The sequence below is a fragment of the Columba livia genome, chromosome 2 (genome assembly GCF_036013475.1).
Source record: "Columba livia isolate bColLiv1 breed racing homer chromosome 2, bColLiv1.pat.W.v2, whole genome shotgun sequence".
Classification (NCBI taxonomy): domain Eukaryota; kingdom Metazoa; phylum Chordata; class Aves; order Columbiformes; family Columbidae; genus Columba; species Columba livia.
Window position 1 is genome coordinate 11,571,232 of NC_088603.1, and position 25,838 is coordinate 11,597,069.

Sequence of the window (25,838 nt, forward strand, 5' to 3'; positions counted from 1 at the left end):
AAAATATGTAACATCGTAATCTTAATTCTTCCTTACTTTAGAGATGAGGAAAAATGAAATTCCAGGTGCAAACCGATGGACAATATTACAGCAATAAGAATATTTTCACTGGAGTTTAATGTACAGTAGAGTTACTGTCTCTGGCCTGGTACGATCTGAAGCTTTTTGCATTTGATAGATAAATGAGGAATGCGGACAGTGGGTTTGTAATCTTAGGGAGTGAGCAGCTATCTAGGATTTGAAGGTTTGAATCATGTTAGAATAGGTATTTAATTACTCATGCTAGTGTCCCTGCTTCATCAGAGCAGCGGAGCGCTCCTCGGCCTGGGCTGTCCGCCAGCAGGTCCACTGTTGGTGGGGAGCATCTTCTTGCCATGGACGGTCCTGCTGAGGCTTCTCCAGCCTCCAGGTGAACCATGCGGTAGTCAAGTACCCTGGTGAATCACACCTTTAGAACACAAATATCAAAAAGTCCTATTTTAACTCAGGTAAATGATTGTAAATACTAAGCCAGAGAGCTTACAGTATTTGTTTTGAGGTGTCAATCTCTTGGTTTTCCTACAGCAATCTGTAAATGCTTGTACGGAACCTGGGTGAACATCACAGAATCACAGAATGTCAGGGATTGGAAGGGACCTCGAAAGCTCATCCAGTCCAATCCCCCTGCCGGAGCAGGAACACCCAGATGAGGTTACACAGGAAGGTGTCCAGGCAGGTTTGAATGTCTGCAGAGGAGACTCCACAATCCCCCTGGGTAGCCCGTTCCAGTGTTCTGATACCCTTACTGAGAAGAAGTTTCTTCTCAAATTTAAGTGGAACCTCTTGTGTTCCAGTTTGAACCCATTACCCCTTGTCCTACTGTTGGTTGTCACTGAGAAGAGCCTGGCTCCATCCTCCTGACACTCACCCTTTATGTATTTGTAAACATTAATCAGGTCACCCCTCAGTCTCCTCCAAGCTCCAGAGCCCCAGCTCCCTCAGCCTTTCCTCACACGGGAGATGCTCCACTCCATCACCTTTGTGTCTCTGCGCTGGACTCTCTCCAGCAGTTCCCTGTCCTGCTGGAACTGAGGGGCCCAGAACTGGACACAATATTCCAGATGTGGTCTCACCAGGGCAGAGTAGAGGGGCAGGAGAACCTCTCTGACCTACTAACCACCCCCCTTCTGATACACCCCAGGTACCATTGTCCTTCCTGGCCACAAGGGCACAGTGCTGGCTCATGGTCATCCTGCTGTCCCCAGGACCCCCAGGTCCCTTTCCCCTACACTGCTCTCTGACAGGTTGTTCCCCAACTTATACTGGAACCTGGGGTTGTTCCTGCCCAGATGCAGGAGTCTACACTTGCCCTTACAGCATCCACAATTGTTAATCGCTTTGCATTGGGTATTTGCCAATAGAGTAATTAAGCTAATGAACTTAAAATTACTTGGGCTTTAAAAAAAAAAAAACCCTCAGCATGTTTGGCAGCATTGGTATCTCCCTACAGACCCCTGAAATGTGACCCCAACTCCCACTGTGCCAGGATCCACCTCAAGCAGTGGGTAACTATCAAAACACCAACTCTCTTTCTGACGCTGGCATTTTAATGAGTCTTTAAAATATGCTCTGTCCTCACTGAAGACAAACCTCGATTCTAAAACATTAGGGTGTTAACAGACTTCTGCCATCCTGGCACCCTTTTTAATGTAGGAACAATAGTGTCTGTCCGAATTCACCACTTGTAAGGAAGATCTGTCCTGGTGGTGTGATTTGCTTGGCATTGCTTATGCAGAATATTTGTTTGCAAACAGGGCAGATTCTGTTTTTCAATGTTTTGTTGTTGTGCAGTACTTCAAAGAGTTGCCTTGTATCATTTCATGTATCAGTTAATCATAAAAAACCTCCTTGAATATACATTGGGGGAGCCTCAGAAGAGCGTTAATGGTATTCTGCTGCGGTGGTAGCCAGAAGGTCGGGATCTAAAATTAATATTTTTCTGAATAATTCCAATTTTGTATCAAGGTTGATTTTTCATGGTTACTACTCAAAGTATCATGCTAATTTATGACTGTTACATATTTTTCCTTTGAAAACGAGGAGGGCTGTTCCCTTCTCCTCACAGATACAGGCATGCTATCTACACATTTCTGCATTAGAAATAATTAAACATGTTGGTAGATTCTTGGACTCATCTCAAATGTGTGCAGAAACTCTATAAAATTAAGAAAAACTGTATTTTGAAAGGAATCTACTGGACATTTTTAGGTGAGATTCATGAACTTTTATCAATAACATCAATAGATGCATCTGAAAGCATTTTGAAAGAATATTTAAGTAATTTATTTCTTTAAGGAAGACATCACGTATTAGCTGAGTTCCAATACATTTTTATTCCTCTTTGGACAACAGTTGAATATAATTGTCTTTGGATTAATCAGTTTTTGAAGTCTTTTTCAGTGACATGTCTAGAGAGGATTAAGAGAGAGATTACTAAAGCATTAACATTTTTTCTGGTTGTTTTTAAGAAGGAATCCTTGCCTTAAGTCAATTACAAAATGATTTCCTTGTAAGAAACTGTTGAACAACCTAAAAAAAATCAAATCACCTCTAGCAGGTTTTATCTGTCCTAGGGCTTGAAAGAGATGTACAAGCAGTGAGGTCCTATTTTGGTCATACATCTTCTTTTCTAACTCTTTCTTTCCTTGTTATATGGTAAAGCAGAGTTGTCTTTTTCTTTCCCCATAACAAATGTTGAAGTTCCTTTTCTCTGTGTTCTGTTAGATGAGCAGCAATAAAGGAGAGGAATAACATCCCTTCTCACATCTTCTGCTACCATTTTTCACTGGGGAATAGTTTTGTTTTTCTTGTGCTCATTTTTCATGGGTATTAACTTGCTCCATAGTGTTCTCCAGTTTGACCTTTATTTTATGTTTTGCTTTGGATTTCGTCAGTGTGATGACACTTTTTAAGTGCAGTTCTGTAAGGTTACTTTAATTGAATGTTTGAGTAGCTATGTTCCTCTGTAATTAATGAAATTAACTTGATCTGGAGCTTGGAAAGACTGTTGTATGTATGATTTCATAATTTGAAAAAATAATATGTTCTATTGACCAGATCTCAGACCACAGTTCATTTGCTTTTGGCTTTAGGGAACCAAAGTGCAGCTGTACCCTGAATTCCTGCTGCCGAAGGGTTCCTTCCAAACATCCTGTTCTATCAAAAAATGGTGTGTGACATAGTGCCAGCTCTGGGAGTCACAAGCCGACCTTCTCCTGTAGGAATCTGATTCGAAGTCACGATTGCTTCTTTTTCTTGCCTGCCTACAGTAGTCCTGGTTTAGTGCTGGACTGCACCGCGTCACACAATATGGATATTATTAAGTAGCTCTGTAATAATATCTCCATTACTTTCATACCTTCAGTGTTTCTTGTCTGGGGTGGATTTTTGTTTTGTTGGTTGGGTTTTTTTTTTTGTGGCTTTGTTTTGTTTGGGGGTGGGGAGAGTTGTTTTGGTTGGTTGGTTGGTTTTGGTTTTGTGGGGTTTTTTTTCCCCTCATTTCAAATTTATTGGAGAAGCTGAAGACTAAAGGGTCAAGAATAGCTTAGTCTGTGCGCTAGGTTGAGAACAGTTGCACTGAGTCAGTGACACAGATACAGGTGTGATCTGTTCACCACTGCGCTCCTCCTTCTGGTACATCTGTACTGATACGTGTCCCTGTGTGGAGGCTGTTCAGCGGGTGTGCTTTCACTTTGTCTCTATTTTATGTACTTAACAGAAAGAAGTTTTGCTTATCTAAGGCATTTTTGCTAGCAGGCGTGCATCCGCGGTTGTGCACGAGAAGGACCAAGCTTGTCGTCTTCATTATACTTCCAAAGTGGCAAAAGTGTCTATTACAGATCAGGTTTTATTATAGCTGTCCAAGAGTCCTACTCTTTATATCTCAAGGAAATACCACCCCCTAAATGACACAGTGTACTCAAGCAAAAACTATGTAGATGTGAGTCCGAAAACCCATAAAGGCAGAAACAAAGAACAATCTGTCCTTTGAGACCTCAACCAAGGCTGATTTTTTTTCTAAAGGTCCATTGGACTTTATTTTGAGATGCAGCTGATGGTAAGAGTGAGTCTTAGCCCTTGTCTGTAATTCATCGCTTGTGACAAGTGGAAGAGAAAAAGATCTGCTTTGGGTGAGGTTTGCCCATGGGTCTAGCCAAAACCTAGATGGAGCCAGCCAAGATGGTTAGCAAAAGGCAATATTTGAGCTGGGTCATAAACCTTGAAGAGGCAGTCATAAATCATAATTAAGGTTTTCGTTTCCTCGGTGGTGTGACTCCTCAGAGATGAAGGCTGAAACTGTTTACCAAAGCCCATTTTTTTGTCTTAGGAAAAGTGTTTAGGAAACCTGAACTGGGGTTTATTAAGCATATCTATGGAAGACAAAAGAGGGAATTGTTGGTTTCCGAGCAGCAAGCAGCACTGACAGGCTGACCAGTGTGGTCAGAAAGGATATTTAATTTCAAAGGATAAACTACAGGATTCATTTTTTTTCTTTTTTTATCTGAAGTTAAGCTTATCTGGTATGCCTTATCTAATTGAACTTATGAGAATTGTAAATTCAGCTATGTTAAGAAAACAATTTATTTTGTTTTAATTCCATTTTCTCTTTGTTTTAATAAATCTTGCTTTTGTTAGGATTACTGTTTTGTGGGTAATTTCACACAGATGTCTTCAAAGAGTAAAGAAAAATCCATAACTTTTAAAGAGAATAGCTGAAGGGGAAAAAAACCCCAACTCTCTGGAAGGCTTTTACATTCCTTTGTGGTCTTACTGGAGGGGTTTGGATTAAAGTGTTGTGTCAGGAAGTTGTCTTGCTGCAGTTGGCAACCATAAGAGACAACGCAAAAACTGAAGCAGAGATAAAGAGTTAATGTTTTCAGCCTATAAAATTTACATTTTGAATTTTTCAAAGCCCTATAAAGTGTAGGACTATTATACTGAAGGGAGTAAAAGGTCCTGTCTATGAAACGGCAGAGGGTGAGGTGGGGAGGTATTCTGTTTGTTTTGGACATGGAATATATAAATTTGTTTTAAGATATATAGTAATATGAAATATTATGAGAAATTATCAAGTTGTCTTGTTTTCTCCTTCTTTTCCAGCTTCATAAAACAAGATCAAGAAATTAGATATTTAAGAGTAGCTTGTAATTTTATAAGGTATAAATAGTGGTTTTAGACAGCGTACATTTTGCCTGTGGAGTTCACCATGGAGGTCATATAGTTAAATATAGTGGTTCAGTTTTCAAAAAGGCTAATAACAGTGGCAACAAAGCGTGCTTAGAGAAGGGTAATCAAATCTCACGATTTAACACATAAGCGCATTACCTGTGAGCATCTGGAAACACCTCGTCCCTCTCTCTCACCTGCAAAGCCTTCTGCAATTAGTAAGGTTCATTGTGGGTGTTTGTTGCATCTAATTTTCGTGGAGCATTGCTACTAGCAATCGTTAGGGATAGCGCACAGACTTCTGTTTGTCATCACATTGTACCAAAGCCTTGCACAGAACGTCGCGCTGCTTTTCTGTGCTGCTGTGTTGAATGACACCGGCATGGTCTGAAACAAAAGAACCTGGCGATGTGGCGCTGGCTGCAAAGCACAAAATTGCCTGATCCACCATCAAATAGAAGCGAACGTGAACGGGTTTTACATGTTACTTTGGGATTTAATTCGACTGTTTATTTTGAAAATCAGTTGTTACAGTTCATGCAAAAAATCTCTGAATTTATAACCAGTATTAAGATAAGAACTGAATGCATGGAACTAGGCAATTTCTTTTCTGATAAAAAATGGAATAGTATTTTATATCTGATTTTTGCTTTAATTTTTTATTTCTGAAGTTTGGTCTAGACAGCAACTGCTGAAGTGAAAATATTTTATTTAAATGCAATGAGGGGTATAAACAGATTTGAATCAAATACGAGTTCCTCCTTTGTAAGTAAAACCCATCTGAAGGAATTTAGATGCTGTTGCTTCTTACTTAGCAGGTTAGGGAAGAGTAACGTGTTCTAACAGGTAGAAGAACATGCCCTTAATCCTTAATAAATCACAGGAAGAGACAAAGACGGCTTCCGAGGCTGAAGGTTTGAATTATCGTGTCAGCTGGATCCTGAATGTTTTGAACGGCTTTTCCGGCAGCGTTTCCAAAGGGGAGACCTGGGAGGGCCTGGGGGGGCCTGGAGGCTCCTCGCCGGCCCACGGGCTGTGATTCCACGTACAGCAGCTCCGGGATGGGACGTTGTACCCATGGTTTTGACATTTTTCTCATTTATTTTACATTCCAGTTCAGAACTTGAGTGAACTCCATAAAAGTCAAGGTTACATTGAAGGAGCTCTTGTGAAGGAAGGGAGGCGTTTATTTTAAATTGTTGAAGGCAGAGACATCAGTGTTGAAAATTTCCACTACTTACAGTTGCAGCGCTTTTTTTAAAAAATTAATTTATTTTTTTTTTAATTTTAATTCTTACACGAGGTGGCTGCATGTGGTGCATCTAGAAATCAGAGCAACCAAATGAATCTGATTAGCTGAATGCTGATAAAGTTGGGAGGGCGAGATGATGGTTCCAGTAGCGACACGGTCAGGAGGCTGAAGGCTCAAAGTTATAAAAAGGGATGAAAAAAATGTAGTTTTATTTTACCGATTTGAAATAAACAGAACGCCTTGTGACCTAGGTGACAAAATTTAGCCTCCTGAAGTAAGGAAGGATATTAATTTTCTTTCTTAGCTCAGTTTCTACTTGATCAAAGTACTGTTATGAAATAGTGGAGAAAGTTCTGCAGTTAGGCTTTTGCAGTTCTGTTTTGTCTGGCTACATAGCCACATTTGCAGAAAATATGCTGCTTGCAAGAAGAATGAAAAGGTGTCCTGCACTGCAATTTTTTCTTAATTAAAGACTCAATCTATCAAGAAAAAAATAAATCAAAATGCACATTATTCACATTTAAAATTATATATCAGACGTTGCCATTAATCACGCATTTTACTAAAATTGCAATGATATTACTAGGGTTATAATTGAAATTTCTCTTTTCTTTTATTTTTGAGGAAAAAAATGCAGTTACTGAAGCCTTTCTCAATGAAAAACACAACTGCATTTCTTGACTTTAAACAGATGGGGTAAAAAAGATATCTTCAGCTATTCAAATACGTCCATATGGAAACTGAAAACATATAGATGACATTTTTCATCCAAAAAAAGGCAAATAGCAGGAAAAAAAACAACAAAAAAAGGTGGCTAGAGCCCTTAGCTGAGATGCAGGAAATGCAGTTTCTAGTAGGACTTTAAACTAGGTAAATGTAAGCGCTGGTTAAAAAGGGTGTCCTGAGTGCAGTGCGTGTGATTTAAGTCCAGCCATATGAACTAGTCACCCTAATCTCACTTCATCTTCCGTTGAGAGAAATGGTTAATTTTAGGGTTTAATTCATCTGACCTATTTGCGATGTCTGCCTCACAACAAGATGGATTGTTGCACTGAGCAGATTGTGTCAAGTGTGAAGGGAGCGTGGAGTGATTAGCTCAGAAATAGATGTCTGCATTTAATCCAGTTTTTCCAGTCTCTCTCGCCTGTTGGAGTTTGCACTAACAAAATAACAGATTTACTGTAATACAGTGGCTATATAGCTGGAGCTTTTACAGTGTTCACCTATGGTGCTGGCCACTCCAGATGAGGTGAAGGGATCTAAGACATATTTCTACATGTGTTTCCACAAACCATTTTGGTACCAGTAAAGCAACATTTTTCAAAGGAGAGAGCTTTTTTAAGAAAGTTTTCTGCTCCGTGTTCGTTTCCACTCTACTGTGACCGACTCCTTCACTGAAAGGATCATAAAAGGGTTGGACTAGAAGGAGGACATAAGCACTCAGTGGTCTTGCCAAAAGCAGAATAAACATTTCTTGATGTGGGGAGCTGAAGTTTCAAATGTCCTCCTCTGAGCGGCCATGCTATGGAAAGAATATCAGTTTGTTTGTCAGTGTTATTTCCTGTTCTCGAGTTGCTTAATATGCTCTGGTTTTTGCAACACGGCACACAGGGAAAATAATTCTTGGTCTAGTGGCTTTACTTTTTCTTTACATCAGAAATCTGCTTCTTTGCAGAGAACTAAAACTCCAACAAATGCAGTTATGGGTTGAAAATGCCTAGCTGAATGTTTCTGCAGATTAAGGTGAAAAATGGTTTTATCTTTAAAGAAGGTTTGCCTGTTGCCTTGTTTCCTGGCTCTAACTAGCAGGAGACACTGCTGGGCAAAAGAGAACTTTAATAAAGCTTATGCTTTTTCCTTTGAAAACCAGACTTTCTGTCTTCCCAGCACATTTTGGGGGTAAATCACTGCTTTATTCTCTGAACAGGTTAGTTAACTTTTGTTGGCCACATTTTTTCCCTAGTAATTATACTTTAGGGGCCCTGTGTTACAACTTCTGCCTTGAGTTGTTTTTATAGAGCGACTGGCAGTGCTGCTGAATGGGGTTTCGTGGTGCTTCCCATTCTCTGTTCTCAAATGCTTACGCTTTCGTGGAATGCTGCCTGTTTGGCTGTTACCTGCCATAGATAAACACTATATGTTGTCACGTGTTGGACATTTTGCCTAATACAGAATTTATTTTTCTGTGCAAAAAGTGCTAGTGAGAAAGTACAGTTCTTTAACTTGTATGAAGTAGTTGAAAGACTATTTGTAATACGATTATTAAGTATATTCAAACCAGGAAGCACAAAGAAGGGGAAGAGAAATGGAAGTGCAAATGTAACTGCCTTCTTTTATTTTTGTCATCTTCTCATGGTATTATGTGGATCCCCAGCCAGATGGCTACTGGCTATAAGATGTATGCGGATTCACAGGATTTTAACTCCTCTGTTGGTTTCCCATCTGTCATAAACTACGAAGCTGCAATCCAGAGACTGACGGGAATGTCAGTGTCTTCTTTAGCGCACCGAGCTGTTACACTCAAAGGCTGCAGAAGGAGCAGGAGCCACAGGACCGTGTCTGTTTTAACAACTGGGGAGTAAAGTTCTTGTGGTCAGTTTAAAGTAGTGCTTTGAAGCAGGGGTGACCACGGTGGTGGCAGCAGCCTCAGACAGACGTTGCCTGAAAAGTCTCCCCAGAAGGAGGGTTTTTTTTACTGTTGTTGTTGCTCAGTGAAGATTGTAAATCCACAATTGTCTCTGGTAGGAAATCTCATCTTTAAAAATAAAATAGCAGACTATCTTCAACAGAAGGATGTAGTAAAAGTTAAAATCTCTCAGCACTGGAAAAATAGATGTAAACAGCTAAAAAACCCCTACGGTCTTTGCTTTAAAATGACCAGTCCAGCATTCCCTAGTTTTTTCCCTCAGCATATGTCTTCACTTGGACGGACACATTCTGTTTCATTAAATGGAGGTGAAAAGAGTGGAAAACATCTCAGGTTTCATGGTATGTGGTAGAACGAGGCATTGGTCACTTTGTGGGCACCCCCTGGGGCCTTGGCATCACTGAAACAAGGAACCTTGCTCCTCAAAGTAAAAGAAGCTCTCATAGTCTTGCTTTATGTCATGTCATACTCAAGGAAGCAAAATGAAAAATTGAATCAAATCTTTCTGAAACAGGCATGAACAAGTTGAATAGAAATAGGGGCTGAGCAAATTCTAAACCATTTTAGAATTAATTTTAGGAAGTAAGTGTATCTAAAAGAAATACATACATAAGCCTGTCAGGAAATCACTATTATGAAGTCTTCCCAAATTTAGACTTGGTTTTCTTAATTAGTGGATTTCACTTAAGTGAGAATAAAAGTTACACCCCTGTGAGAAAATAACCACTTTCCTAAGGAATAGCTGTCTGAAATCAAGCAATCTGTTAATTCAGCTTCAAAAACTCTTGTCATGAACAAATTAATCTCTCCGTTTCTACTCTGGGCTCAGTTTTGCAGGACAAGTTGCAGATAAGAGGATCTTGACGTGTTAGACGGTGCTTCAGGTGGTTTCCAGTCCTTGGTGCAGTAGCCCAGAGTTAAACACCCCATTCAGCATCAGGTGTCACAACTGGAGTTGTTCTGGGCAGGTGCTTCAGCAGCACAGCAGGACCCAGGTCTTCTGCCTATGTTGGAAGAACATGATATGACAAGATATTGATTGGAAAGGCCGCCAGAACTCTCGGATTTTATTTCCTCTCCGGCAGAATATTATATTGCAAAGCCAAGCTTCCGGTCAACAGGCTTGTCCTTTGTTGTGACACCATAATGTTGTGATACTCTTGCAGTTCGCTTTCTTTGGGTTAGGCAGAAAAGGAAGGTTTTTGCAGAAATCACAAGAGGGGGCTGTATTTCATGAATGGCATTTTCTGAAATTTATGTTAGGCTGACGGTAGGATTAGTTAACTTTGCTGGGTTTTACCTTCTGTTGGTAGCCACAGGGCTGGCGCGCTGTTCAGTCATGTCCTGCACCTCCATGAATTCCCATCACCCTGTAGGGCTGTCAGAACTCGGGCTCATTCATCTGCATTAAGGGTAAAGGAGTAAAATAAAGAAACCAGCCAAATGGTGACACTAGACTAAGTTAAATAATCTGAAAAATGAAATCCCGCTTCTGCTGACAAAATTATTCTGTGTTTCTGTGTCTGAAGGAAATGGCTGACAACAGCATGGTCCTGTTGCCTGTAATAAACCTCAGCCCCAGATAACAGTACAGCAGGAAGAGCTCTTGAGTGCTCAGGAAGTAATTTCCTCCCTAAAGGGCCTTTGTAATCTGCTCTATGTCATCGCCATCATCATCAGTGCTTGAAGAAATGGGTTTCAGGTGCACCTGCCAAAGGAGAGGTGGAACATTATATTTCAAGTGAGAAGTATTGTAACCTCACAGAGCTGCAGAGAGCTCCTTTGTCTCTCTGGCCTGTAGCTCTAGCATATGCCATGGATGGGCATGTGAATGTATCCACGAACCGTTGGTCAAAGTAATAAGTTTCCCATAGGAGAAATACCAAACAGATATAAAATGCAGGAATCATTCTGATGCGAGATGTATTTTCGGTGTCAAAAAAGTACATAATTCAGTTCACCCACAACTACTCCTGGAAAAGCCTTGGGAATAATTCTCTATGTTAAAAAATAAAGACATATTGTAAGTTGGCTTCAAGTGAGAGATGAGAAGTAAGAGTTGGAAGCATCTGAAAGTTATAGGTAGTAGAAAATGTACCAAGAGATTACACTGGAGATCCCACCAAGATCTTTAAAAGAAACAGCTCACCGAATGTGAGACTGCAATGCAAGGTAGCAGGTATGCTAGAGGGAAAAAGCTCTGTGCCAGAGAAGCCCGTTTGCCAACCTCCCCCAAACCACCAGACATACCAGAGCTGGTTAGAAAACGAAGTGATATATTCCACCTGTCCTCAGTCCTGTGTCTTTTAAACAACTTATAGGAAAGAAATGCTAACCTGCAATGCTAGGGCAAAGTTTATTCATGTCAGCCGTTACCAGGTTTGCTGAGAACCTGGTGTTATCTGAAGTAATGGCAACTTACTGTCATTACCTGGCCTGTTTATTTGGAATTTTTTTTTAATAATTTTTTGGCTTTTAAAGTTTCTCTTTGTAAAGTTTGTGGGTTTGAAACTTACTTTTATCATTTTTCCAGTTTTTATTTATAAACTTTGGCAGCAAAGATAAAAAGAAAAGGATCACGATTATACTCAGCTCTTTTCCGCTTCAGGATTTGTTTAGTTGTGCATCCTGTTGTTTATTACTGTACATTGGTTTTCATGAAAACGTTCTCGTATGTCCATAAACCGTCTTCTAGGCAATGTTGTCCTTGTGCAGACATGAATGTCCGGGGGGAGAGCTGAGTGCGATCTGAAGAAAGAAAGTGCAAACAAAATTACTTACCTGCTTTTGAGGGATAAAAAAAACCCCTGAAATGTCAATGGAAAAAAAAAAATCAAAAAGAACCTTCAAAATGGATGGGGATTAAGGCTTCACTAAGGAGTGATGATAGACGTGGTTTGGGGCAGGATGAGAGGAAAGCTTTCTTGGAATGCATATAATTAATGAGTTTGGGTACTGCCTGTGTAGGGGAGAGCACACCCTCCAAATATACTTCAGGGTACGCTTTTAAGAGTGATGTCTATGCCCAGCCTAGGAAATACATCCTCTAAACAACAGAGAAATGAAAACCAAGTGAGGTGAGGACTTGGGGAAGGGCTTCCAGTTCTACATTATTATTATTATTATTATTATTATTATTATTATTATTATTCCTGTTGCTCTTGTTTTGATGGACTGTCCCACTGCTGGGGGAGCATTGCATGAAACTTTCAGGTCCATTATTTCTGACATTCGCCTTGAATTTCAGAGGCAGGATCTAAAGCTCAGTTTTTACAATTTGATCCTCTCCCTGCCTTAAAGTTTCTTTTGATTAATGCTGTAAAAGCCGGTAAGCTTTGGCAGTGTTTATCTTTGGCTCATCTTACCTGCATTACAGATCTATGTATTTTAACTCTGTAAGTTCTCAGCCTGTTTCTGAAAGTTTCCAAGGGTGAGCCCAGACATTTTGGGCTTCAAGGAGCCGCAGTTTGGAAACCTTAGTTGGTTCAAAATTGCACTTGTTTTCTTCATGTAGTATCGGCTTTCCCTGAGATGACTGCTGACAAGAGAAAGTCTCTGGGTTAACATTGCTCGTGCTCTGACTTTTGGAGGAAAGTGGTCACGTCTGCATAACACACTGACTTTCAAATAATTCAATATCTGAGCAGTTCTAGAAGTTGTGTAGTTGTGCTTTTATTTATAGAGAGGGAGAGGCCAAAGAGAATGAAACCTTTGAAAGAAACAAGTTCGGGCAGTCTTCGTTTTTGTTAAGGAGCAACAAAAATTGATTCAGCTGCCTTTTGTCAATAAAAATGCAGCCTGGTGGAGGAAGAGTTTTTGCAAACATCCAAGGTTCAAGCCCTGTTGCTGGCAGCAGAATCACAATTTGTACTTTAAAGATACTGTCAGCGGTGTGTGGTTCAGAGAAAGAGAAGAAATAAATTTGGAATCTCAGGTTACATTGCAAAAAAGTCAACATCAACTCCTTATTTTACTATATAGCTTCAATAATCTGCAATGAATTTACATTTTTTTCATTATTTGGCTCTTTTCCATATATTCCCAGTTATTCGGCATGGAAAATGTATCTCTTTCTCTTATTTTTTCATATGAAACTGAGTTTATGTGGAATTATGTTCCCTGCTAATATGAAAAATCATTTATTTATTTGTGTTATCATACCTTATTTATTATACCTTACTTACTGACGGAGAAATGTATTGGCATCAGTTCAGCTGAGTCTTACAGAATAACCAGGCTCCTTAACTTTCCGAACAGAAAGGAAGATGATGACCAAAAGCTTGCTTTCGGAGAAAGAGCTACTCTTCTTGGTAACGTTTCTTAGCATTTTCGAAAGTGTCTTCCACCTCTCGCTTTTATTAGAGTTGCAGAATCAAAGTGGCATCTATTTATCATCCAAACGGAAATTCCAGCCCTCACGATCAGCCTTCTTTGGCCATGATTTTTCCATTTTTATGACCAAGCGAGCATTGGAGCCTGTCAGGATGCAGAGCTGCGTTAATCATCTCGGCTCCCTACAGCCAAGCCAGTGGACAAGAAATGTCTATTTGCTAAGGGCTTGTCTACATGGGGAAATATCTCAGACTGCTCATTAGGTGTTCACTCCTTCTGCGGAGTCTCCTTGAGCATCTTCCCACGGTTTAGCTTTAGGCTGCTTGGGAAAGTATGGAATTTGGTAGTGGGTGTATTTAAACCCCAGAAAGCCTGTATGAGCGTGCAGCGGGGGTTCAGAACATGATCCTGTCTCCACGTGTCACTTAATCTTCTGTAACTGACCCTCTTCATGCTCTCAGTCTGTGGCAAATGGAAGGTAAAACATGTTAGTTCAAGCCTCTTAAGGCGTGTGTGTGTGACTTGCTTGTGTGCCCATGCGTCTGTGCATTCATACAGGGGAGCCAGAGCATCGCTAGTAGCAATTTGCGTGCTAGTGTTATTTTTGATAAATCCCCAAATAAGCAAATCTGAAGAGAACTTGTTATTTTTCAGCCATGGTAGGGAACGAGAAATGTGTAGGATGATCGTCTTACCCCTCGTATGAGCCATCCATTATTTAGTGATGTTGAAGTTAGTCGTCTTGGACCCTCTTCTGTATGGAAAATTTCTTTGAACAAAGATGAGTAGTCTTCTGGAGATGAACAACTTAAAGGCTGCTTAATACCAGTGTATCATCATCCTGGAAATAAGGGGCTTTGTTACTATGGCAGCTAAATCTTATCTTCTTGGGAAAGGTACATCACTTCACAAGAACTGTATTTTTAAAGCAAATTATACCAGTGTTACCCCCATTGTGGAAACTCTTTATTTAGTGTAGCTTAATTTCATTAACTAAGCCTTAGCCAAACCACGCTTAACTGGTTTTAATTGAAATTGCCTTCATTCAGAAGTTTGCTAAATGCGTTAATAGTGTATACATTTCCAGTGGTGGTATTTTCTCACGTAAACAAAAACTTGGGTGGTTCTGGATATTCCCATGTAACTGTTAATTTTGTTATAAAACAAAATAGAAACAACCAAAAAAATCTGAATGTATTTCAAACCTATTAAAAATTGAAATATTAAGGAAAATACTGTCTATTTTAAAAGATTAATGTGGAACCTGTACACATGAAAAACTGCGTTGAGACAAATCTTTAGTAGAAACGGTATTTTGTGCTTCAGCTTCCTTAGCACATGATCTGGAGTAAAACGTGATGACCAAGAGAAAAGTAGTCAAGTGAAGGAAGTTGGTGTAGCTACATTGCTAGTAACAAGTTTAGCTTTTTGCTTTCAGCCCTTTCAACTATATTACTTTCTTTGGCAGTTGTACCCTTTTCTTTTCCGAACTTACTTTGCTAGATAAAGTTTTATTCAGTGATTTATGCCAGGTGAGAACAAAGGATAATTTCCTTCCAATTTTTAGGATGGCATTTGCTATTGTCTGTGACATTCCAGAGTGGGATTGGTTGGAGGGCTGGCAGAATACAGGATTACATTTCAGTCCTGTATATATATTTCTATTAGGTAGCAAACAAAACCACCTTGACAGCCTTTTTTTAGGGCGTATGGCTATTATTCTGTTTTTCTCAGCAGCTGTTGTTGATGCATTGTCTCGGGTTTTGTTAAACTCTGTTTACACTGACTTACACTTTCTTAGAAAGTTGGGATGGAGTGTCAACATTTGTGTCAAGTTCTCTCTAGCAGAGTGAGTTAATCAAACAAGAATGTCCAGATTTGGTTTTAAAAGAAAAAGAGAGTTGTGTTATTCGTCCACTGATGATTCAGAATGCTTATAATTCAAGTATCACATGCCTTAGCCTCAGTGAAGGACACGTATTTAATAATTTTGCGTGAAATACAATACAAATTAAGTTAATGCAATGTCAGGGATTGAAGTAGAGCTTACATATATGTGTAGTAAAAGTATTCTTGGGGCCTTTAATTGCGTCCTGCCCTTGGCTCTGATTTCTGCAGTGGCTCACTGCCATCTTGGAATGGCACAAGGCAGTAGCAAAAGCTTGCTTGTATTCTGCGTACTGAAGTTGGAAAAAAATTAATTTGCAGAGGGAAAGAAGCAGAGCACTACAGTTTCGTATTCATGTAGTCTTGCTTTCTGTCTGCACTGCACGTTACGGAGCTACGCAGAGCCTCACTCAAAAAGTTGCACGATGTCAAGGTTACAAACGTCGCCGTCGGGAAGTGCAAAAGGTGGGGTTGTGCATAACAGCAGAATGATTTCATTTGCACGTGTGAATTGTTTAGGATAATTAGGCTAGTAGACTGTGTGCACCTTAATCTAACAGTGAAATGAAAAGATGTTCATTAGGAATGACACACATTCAGCATCCAAGAATCTTCTGTAGTTTAATAACTTCCAAAATGGCAGCATTACAGCATGAACTCATCTCTTAATACAGAAAGGCACACTGAAGAACTTTGTAACTTTTATTAATTTATGGTCTGATTTTCTGAGTTCGGTTTAATTAACAAAGAAATTTTGCCTATTTTCTCCACATGCCTTTGTTGCATCTTTTCAATATCACTAACGTTATTGGATGCCTCCCTATGTTTTTAATTGTGAGCATATGGAAGAGTAGTCAGCAGTTGAAAGTTTACTCCAAAACCCTGGAAAGTCAGTGGAAAGGCATTTGTTGTCTTTAGTGGGTTGGGATTCAGTCCAGAATAAATACCTAATGATACTAATTTTTAAACATTTGAAAATGAGTTTATATGCAAAATCTGTATTTCTGATATCCTGCACTCTTGAAAAACAGGGTCTCCTACGACCAGATGCCCACTTAATCCTTATCTTATACTGGTAATATTGCATACTCCGAGAGGCAAGTGAATTGTAGGCAAAGTATGGGATTGTTCTTGCCAAAAGCTTTGTCCTCACCCTACCTGCTACTCCGCACACTTCTGGATTGTTGGATCTGGAAGGCAGACCTTCTCTTCCTCTTGTTTTTGCCCCCCATGCATGACCTTCACTGCTGCTCAGTCTAAACATTTGCACATGCACTTTCCATATGTAAAAATAGGGTAGTTGTCACTTTTGCTCTCAGTTGTTCTAGGAGGAGAAGACTAAAGAGTTTACCCTCCCACTAAACTGGTGGTGAAAGATATGTTTTAACAGCAGTGCAAATTGTAAACTGTAAACTTGCAGAACTTCAGAGTACAACAAAGACCGGTATAAAGTCCAGGGAGCCAAACTCTGCATTAACTTGTAAATTTGTAATCTGGATTTTAATAGGAAGCTCCTATTTAATACAAGAACAAAGCACTAAACATTTGGAACTACTTGTACTGCTTATATATACAGTTTTATGCTTACTATAAAAAGTTAAACTTTAAGATAAATACTAGAGCCCATATTATAATGTGCATATAAATATGAAGCTAAGTCTGTGTCCAAGTTTCCTAACCGCCCAAACTCAGCCAGTCTCACAGCATGGAAGCCACAAAAAGTAGGACTGAGCCTAGCTTCTCCCTCCCGTTAAGCCTGAAATCTTTTCACTGTGTAGTGTGGAAGAAATAATAGAAGCCCCAGGGATGCGGGACTGAAAGGCAGAAACGAGCAGCTGAGCAGTGGCAAGGATCAACTTATTAAACTGTCTTTCCGTTGCAATTAAGTGCATACCAAATCTCAGCCAAATGGTGGCTAATAGCAGGGGTGAAGTTTAACCTGTTCGACTTTGCGCTGAAAGGGCCAAGCACCACAGGTAGCCTCACGTACTGCGAAGTACGAAGGGAAGATGTAACAAGCTACTACTTGTCAGCTCTTAATTAGCAGCTCCCATCAGAGCAGCAGCACCCAACTGCAACACCGTCTGCTTCAGTGCGAAGTCCAGTTCATCAGCTAAATTTTCAGAAGCATCCTGTTTTGTTTGGATGATGGTATTTAACAGCTAAAGCGTGGCAAGGTTTGACTACCTTTCAGTTCTTTCTGTCTGTAGGGACAGTTTCTAGCTAAACTTAGAACCAGATAGTATCTGCTAAATTGGAATCAAACAGCAGGTCAGGAGGTTCCTTGGGCTAAATCCCTAGACATGCAAGATATTTTTTTGTTTATTTTGTTTTGACTTTCAGTGCAGATTTCCATATCCACTGCTATTGCAACAGACAGCTGTGGAGCATTTGATTTGGCTAAGTGTGTGTCTAAGGACTAGTAGTAGCCTTGCTGTTTTGACAGTAAGCCTGGTTTGCCGCTGCAGTAACATTGCCACCGCATGGCAACGCACGCTTTGCTGTGCGCTCTGAGAAGATAAGCCGTGCTGTGTGTATTCACAAGATAAAGCACAGTTTGTTAAGTGTGCTTGTTCACCATTCCTCTTCCTGTGTAATATTAACTCTCAGGGAAAGTCACGTACAATAAAGCGGTATATTTTTTGAAATGTTGTACACATGACATTCAAGAGGGATTTATAATACATAGTAAAACCTTACTCAGATCGCACTGAGGAACAGCTAGAGTGTTGAAAATTGAGAAGATAAATTATTTGCTTTGGGCCCTGTGTGAGTGAGCATGTGATGGAAGTGTGTGAGCTGGCATGTCAGCCGCACAAAACTTCCTTTATTAGGAGAATCCTTCTTGTATTCTGCAGGTCCCATGGATGTCTACAAAACCTAAGACACATCCTGCTGGATTTTTTTCTTGGAGTTTTAGCCGTCTTCTGTTTGCCAGTCTTTCTCTAAGAAGCTGCATCCTACCATAAACCTGCCAGCAGAATGTGTCAGAAACGGCATGAAGCAAATAGTTTTGTATGGACTGGGAAAGTCATAGCTAAACAAGCATGGTGGCCAGCAAATCACAAGTTGGAAGTTGGTGTTTACTTCAGCTTTTAGTTTTTCTTTCCAGGATGTTGAAAGGAATGCTATAAAGAAAGAGGGGAATGAGACACATCTTCAAGCATTTATACGTAAACACACATTTCAGTATTGTGGTTTGAAAGAGCCTCTGGAGTTCTAACATCTTTAAAACACTGCATGGATGAATCAGCCTCTTTTGGTATTTAACCTCTAAGCCATAGATTCTTACACGTGCTCACACACACTGGATGTTTATGCTTGTTCTCTTGTGTGTGTGTGTCTTTGCACCCACACATAAGCAAATAATCAGGAGTGATAAATATAAATTTAAGAATCTAATATGTCTCCCATTAAACTTTCAACTATTGTTTGCATGAATAAGTTGTGCATGTTGAAGAACTGCGAGCATTTTCTGTTGCTTGGAAGTAGCAATCCAAAGCATTTTATGAACTGTTAACAGTCTGATACAAGTTATTTTTAGGATTTTGTAATAATTTAGAAACCTGCTTATATTTTTGCAGGAATGCAGGGAGTAGTCTACTGTGGCTAGTTTTACCATGGAGGAAGAGTGACTGCAACGAACAGCAAGGAATATGCCACAATCATTTAATCTTTTTCTTTAGTGCAAAAAGGCTCTATATTTCTTCTACACCACACAATTAAAAGATTAAAATAATGCTAAAGTGGTCTGGGAATTGTGGAAAAAAATCTACTTTTGTATTTTTGGAAGTGTGGTGTATAACAACCGCTGTTTCAGTGGTGCAGCGTCAACTCTTACGTTTACCAAAAGTGCCCTTAAATAGTAAACCCAAGCTATAAAAATGAAGCGCGCATTCTTTGAAGGCAGAACACCTGCTAAAATTATCGTACCCTACAAAAAACCAAAAAGGTACACGACAGAAGATGTGTGATTGCTGTGGCGCATGCGTGAGAATTGTTACCGCTTTTCTTTCCAGACAAGCAGGAGGGCAGAGCCTGGCTGTGCCTGTGTGACAATGGTGGGGAGCAGGGCGCAGCGCAGACGGAGCAGTTTGGGCGGGCATCTGCTCCAGCTGCACTTTGGGGGCGTTAGTTCAGATCAGGTCCAGCCTGATCCCTTGGAATGACCTCCCTGTTGTGGCTGTGGCCTGGGAGGTGTGTGCCTGTACCATGGGTTGGGGTTGGTCATAGAAACATAGGATCATACTGGTTGGAAGAGACCCTCAGGATCACTGAGTCCAACTGTAACCTAACTGTAGCACTAAAACATGTCCCTAAGAACCTCCTCTATGTGCCTTTTAAACACCTCCAGGGATGGTGACTGCACCACTTCCCTGAGCAGCCATGGCACAGGGCATAGCATTTGCATGCTCCAAACCTATGAAGCGTGGTAAGGATGGGGCAAAGGGATGGTCAGGAGATTCTGGATTCTGTGTCCAGTGCAGAGCCACAAAGATGATGAAGGGAGTGGAGCATCTCCCATGTGAGGAAAGGCTGAGGGAGCTGGGGCTCTTTAGCTGGGAGGAGACTGAGGGGTGACCACATTGATGTTTATAAATATGTAAAGGGTGAGTGTCACGAGGACGGAGCCAGGCTCTTCTTGGTGACAACCAATGATAGGCCAAGGGGCAATGCGTATAAACTGGAACACAGGAGGTTCCACTTAAATATGAGAAGAAACTTGTTCACAGTGAGGGTGACAGAGCCTGGAACAGGCTGCCCAGGGGGATTGTGGAGTCTCCTTCTCTGGAGACATTCAAACCCGCCTGGACACCTTCCTGTGTAACCTCATCTGGGTGTTCCTGCTCCGGTGGGGGGATTGGACTGGATGATCCTTCGAGGTCCCTTCCAATCCCTGAAATTCTGTGATTCATTCCAAAGGAAACAGGGAGCTCATAGGGCCTTTGCCAGGAAACACTGTCCTTTGCCCGCTGGCGGCCATCTGACGTGCAGCTCTGCAACCACAGGGCTTCAGGATCCTGTAATTACAGCTTCAGTCTGGACTTTTTTGCCCTCTCAGGAGAAACGAGGGAATTCCTGGCCCCAGAGGTCAGCCTTTGCTCCAGCTGCACAGCAAGGGCCGTGCTGAGGTGGCAGATGGGTTCCCCAGGGCGCTGCCCTGTGCCCTTGGGCCCGGGCGTCCCAGGGGTGTGAGGGGAAACCAGCTCCTTCCCTGCGCTAGGCGCGCCGAGCGCAGCTTCCATGCGGGCAGCCATATGCCAGCCTGCCAAAAATAACGGTTATTTTTAAAGTACTTGGGATAGCAGGACCCACTTTGTTTATTACGAAATAAACTGAGAACTGGTGTGTTGGTTCACACTGTGACAGGGTTGAGAAGGATGAGTGTTTCCTCCTTGATCCTCGCATGTGGATGCGGTTCTGTGGAAGAGGCTCCGTGTCCAGCCTGTCGACTGCTATATTGGCCGACAGCTTTTAAAGCAGATACTTTGTAAAGAGGTATAATAAAAAGAACAATATCACTTTTAGTCAATTTTGCATTACGAACGGAGTTTTATGCTAAGATAGTCGGGCTGTAAAGATTGTTGTGCTAACCTCTAATCCCACTTTGTATTTTACAGGTCTGTTTTCCTTAAAAGTTAAATTCTACAAATAATCATAAGTTTATAATTTTTTACTTGTAACATCCCCATGTTCTGTGGAGTGAAGGCGAAGGAGCTCACAGGGGTGCAGGGTCTCTCCCCGCTATTCCCAACAGGGACTTTCTTTCTCTGAACCATTCTTAGGTGATGCTATCTACTGCTGTCACTCTCAGCTGTAGGTCTGTCATATTCCCTCTTATCCTTCTCAAAAATGTATTCTTGGACTTTCTTTTCTGGAAGATCCATCCAGTTGCCCTTGCTTTAAATCCCAGTGGGAAGAGATTTCTATAGCAGAAATGTGGGGTCGATGTGTGACCACCCCGTGTCCCCACCAGTGCTGCCCTGTTCTGCCCTTCCCTGCTATCTCCAGCAGCCAGAGGTGCCTCACACACGAGATACAATTGCACTTATCACTTCACATCATCTTTTTGTTCTTTTTTTTTTTTTTAAGGGGCTATGTTAAGTACAACGCTGTTAAATAATTTCTTCTTTACAACAGAATGTTGCACTTTGTTTCATTACAGCTGTAGAGTCAGTGAGAGTTGCTGAGCTAATACCAGATCTAAAACGTGACAGTCCTCTTAGGCCTGTAGGTCCTCTGGACTTGGAAATGGCATTGCTGCAACTGGTGGAGTGCTTGAATCTATTGAATGTTCGTGAATTTGAGAGGAGGGACGCCTTTAATACTTAAATTCCCATCTTTAACATTGCACAGATGGTGTAGTGTTTTTGCATTTTTTACGTTATTTTGGGTTACAGAAACTATTATTCTGCTGGTTACAAGTATCCGCGTGTATACCGCAGAGTTCATTTTGAGGACAGAGCTCTAAAATCATAGACCTTGGCAGCAGTCGTAAATCAGTCATTTTTTTCATTGAGAAAGTGATGGCACTGGAAGAAAGTTATTTAGTGATCAAAATGCATCGTTAAGCTTTTAAAAAGGGATTCTGTGCCTGTAGGAGAGCTGTAGGCGATTTATGGCTTATCTGTACTCATTGCCTTGAGCTTTTGGAAAATTTGTAAACAAAGCCAGATTGCTCATTATGTTCCCATTCAGGGTTGGTTAGATGGGTAAATGCCATCAGAAGCACTTTGGTCCTGTTGGGTTTTAGTATATTACAGGAAATGGAATTGCTCCAAAATATTTCTTTAAATATTTGTCATCCATGAAAATATACTTGTCGTTTCTGCTCATATAATTGATTTTTTTGAATAATTGTAAATAATACAAAATATGAAAGTAGTGCTCTGAGAGCTGTTTTGTATCCAGATTTTTGTGTGTGTCAGAGTTCATGCTTACACCGTGTAATGTCTTCAAGCACTGCTCACCCTTTCTAAGGTTTTGGGCAGAGCAGGAGGCTGGGGAAGCTTCAGGCTGGGGTAGCTTCTGCCATTTACCAAATTTTAGGGAGCTGAGATGTGAACTAAGTGACTTTTCATAACCAGTTTGATAAGTTGTTTGCTATTGATACGATAATTTTTACTGCTCACCTTTTGTCTTCTGTATAGATTATGTGATGTGAAAGGGGTTCTTGTAAGCTACTTTTTTTTTGCATTTTACTGCTCTTTAAGCATAAGAAAATGCCCTGCTATATACAGATTTAACTGCTATAGGTTAACACAATTTTCCTTGTAATCATATTTATTGCAATATGATCATAATGTTATCCATTTCATAATTCATGAATAACTTTTTGGTGTATTTTTTTTTCATTTATCGGCTGCAGCTGACCAAGTAAACAGGTCATGGCACGCTTAACGAAGAGACGACAGGCAGATACAAAGGCTATCCAGCATCTTTGGGCAGCTATAGAAATAATCCGGAACCAGAAGCAAATTGCTAACATTGACCGTATTACAAAGTAAGTGATCTGTTCTAAAAAAAGTCTTGATGAGGGGGAAGGTTGATGCTATTAAAAGCCCTGGGAAACAGAGACAGTAAAAGTTGTGAGAGACTGTGAAACAGTTACATGCACTTCTGTGTTACTAATTATCTAATTATAAAAAAACTTACCAAACTGAGCACCTGAAGATCCTAGAGTGAGGATTAAGCTGTCAATTTGAGATCTTGCTCACTCTGCATTTGTTTTGTATAGGCATCTTTAGGAAACATGCAATATTTATAGTACTTGAACTGAGTTTAGCATATCAGGGTTATGCTCACTTGGTAGCTTGGTCAAAATACACGAAGTGGATGTAACAGTTAAGGAGAAAAGGGCAATAAAATCTCTAAATAAACTAATTCTTCAGGAAAATGTGATAGGCCAGGGGGGAACTCTTTTCTAGAAGGCAAAGTTAAACCTGAAGTGTTAGGTAGATCAAATAAGCCCTATTTCCTGAGATGAGCATAGGATGCTATTAAAGAACACATGAAATGATTGCCACTTATGCCTAATACTATTGTTAGGGTTAAAATATTCTTCAAAATATATTAGGTGCTGTATACGTGGAGAAATATATATTCTTTGTTCTGTGGAGCTTGCAATGTGTGAAAAGGTCTGCAATGTTAAAGTACCTTTTAAGATAACTTGGAGTAGTCACTGTAATAAAAACTGAGGGAGGTTTTGCACTCCTCTCTGCTTTGTCTGCACTTCCAGGCCAGCATGTACGTCACATTTGTCAAAGTGATCAATATGAATAATTTAAAAGAGCAAAAGTAACCAGTTGGCGACTCTTCAGTTGCCAGAACCAATGTGAACTGATAATGAGGCCAGAGACCACTAAGGGAGAGAGTTATAAACAATGCAGTTACTAACGAAGCGAACAGCATCATCATATGGTCTGCTGACAAAGTTTGGAAGGTCTGGGGTAGAAGTGACAGGCTAAACTGGCTTCGTAAATGGAAGATGTGTAACAGTTCAGGTTCTCCAAACACAGTGAACAATAAACAGGAAAAGGAAAAAAAATTACGTCCCCAATGAATTTGTGTGTACCTGGCTTGTACAATGAAGAAAAATGCACTATTAAACCAAAGAGCACCTTCCCGTAGATAGAGAGTTCCAAGCAGGCTTGAGAGGGAGATTGTGATTTCATTTTTGAGGTTGTGATGGGCTGACCCTGGCTGGACGCCAGGTGCTCACCAAAGCAGGTTCGACTTGGGGAAGATTAATTTAATTTATTGCCAATCAAATCTGAGTAGGATAATGAAGAAATAAAAACTAAATCTTAAAATACCTTTCCCGCATCTCCCTTCTTCCCAAGCTCAACTTTACTCCCAAATTCTCTACCTTCGCCCCTGGCCCTAGCAGCACAGGGGTGTGAGGAATGGGGGTTGTGGTCAGTTCATCACACGTTGGCTCTGCAGCTCCTTCCTCCTCAAGGGGAGGACTCCTCACACTCTTCCACTGCTCCATCATGGGATCCCTCTCATGGGAGACAGACCTTCCCAAGCTTCCCCAATGTGAGTCCTTCCCACAGTGTACCGTTCTTTATGGACTGCTCTAGCCTGGGTCCCTTCCATGGGGTGAAGTCCTTCAGGCAACCCGTGCTCTGGCATGGGGTCCTCCCCAGGCTGAAGGTGGATCTCTGCTCCACTGTGGGCCTCCCTGGGCTGCAGGTGGATCTCTGCTCCATTGTGCATCTCCATGGGCTGCTGGGGAATCTCTGTTCCGGTGCCTGGAGCACCTGCTCCCCTCCTTCACTGGCCTTGGTGTCTGCAGAGTTGTTCTCACTCTTCTGACGGCTGCTGGCACTGTGCAGGTTTTTTCCCCTTAAATACATTATCCCAGAGGTGCTGCCATTGTCACTGTAGCAGGTCCATCTTGGACCTGGCTTGAACTGGCTCCATAGGACATGGGGGAAGCTTCTAGCAGCTTCTTACAGAAGCCACCTCTGTAGTACCCCTGCTACCAAAACCTTGCCATGTAAACCAAATACAAATTTGCACTTGACTTTCAGAGTCCTTTCAAGTGTATATATTTGTATCATGTCACCAAGGAGATAAGTGGGTAAACTAGAGCTATACGGTTTCCATTTTAACATTTCTAATTACTTACTCTAGTCCATACATTAGCTGAGTTTGTTAGCTGTTTATGCTCTTTTTAAATGTAATACAGGTAGACAGGCACATCAAACTGGGGCTTCATCCCACTCTATGAGATGCCTTTTTTAAGATAGTGCGAATAACATTTAGCTGTGTAAAGTTAGGTGAGACAAATCCTATTGTTGCAAACAAGGTTGAGAAAACAAGCAATTAAATACTAGAAAAAGAAATACTGCTCTTGGTAACTGAAGAGTGGTTTCATTTTTTAAAAAGCAATCTAGATCCAGATTGCGTGATTTATCTCTAATCAGAAAAAAAAATAGGTGACTAAACAGAAATCCAAGCAGACTTGGTACTTTGATAAAGATGTGCAAGAGGTGCAAGAGGTGAAGAGTAATGTGAAAACTGCTTGGACATTGTAAATACTCCACATGCACATCAGTGACAAGAGTGATGAACAATGATCTAGTTTCTATTAGATATTTTGAAGGTGATAACTTTTGACAAGGAAAAGATAAAGATCTTTGAGTTGCTTGGAAGTACTAGTCTGATGAGTAAACACAGATGACTTAGTAAATGAGTATGCATGTTGCGTAATATTCAAAATAAAGTTCTGAAATAAGCACGCCATCAGAATATCTCTTCTGATGAAAAACAAACAGTTGATGTATTCTTCCAGGCTCAAAGGTCATTTAGTCAAGTACAACTGCAATTCTTTAAAAGAGAAATTGCTGTCTAGGCACATAGGCAAATGTATAGATAATTAAAAAGCAAAACCAAACAGTGTTCAAAAGTGAAAATTATGACCATATATTCAAATGTGTGCTTTCAGAGAACTTCACAAGTTGAAAGGATCATTCATTATTTGATTTTTTATTTTATTTTCTTTTC

The 25,838-nt window shown here is 40.6% G+C and overlaps 1 protein-coding gene across 11 annotated transcripts in view; it reads left to right on the plus strand.

Moving 5' to 3' along the window:
• The window catches only part of ZMYND11 (zinc finger MYND-type containing 11), a 108,657-nt gene that overhangs the window by 24,371 nt on the left and 58,448 nt on the right, over window positions 1–25,838 (plus strand). For 9 of the 11 annotated variants that reach the window (XM_005498561.3, XM_005498559.3, XM_021290071.2 and 6 more), the window contains exon 2: window positions 22,693–22,827. The exons of the other annotated variants lie outside the window; for them this stretch is intronic. In XM_005498561.3, coding sequence (XP_005498618.1) covers window positions 22,712–22,827 — 116 coding nt within the window. In that variant the 5' untranslated portion in view covers window positions 22,693–22,711. The remainder of the gene's footprint in view (window positions 1–22,692; window positions 22,828–25,838) is intronic. 11 annotated transcript variants of the gene reach the window in all.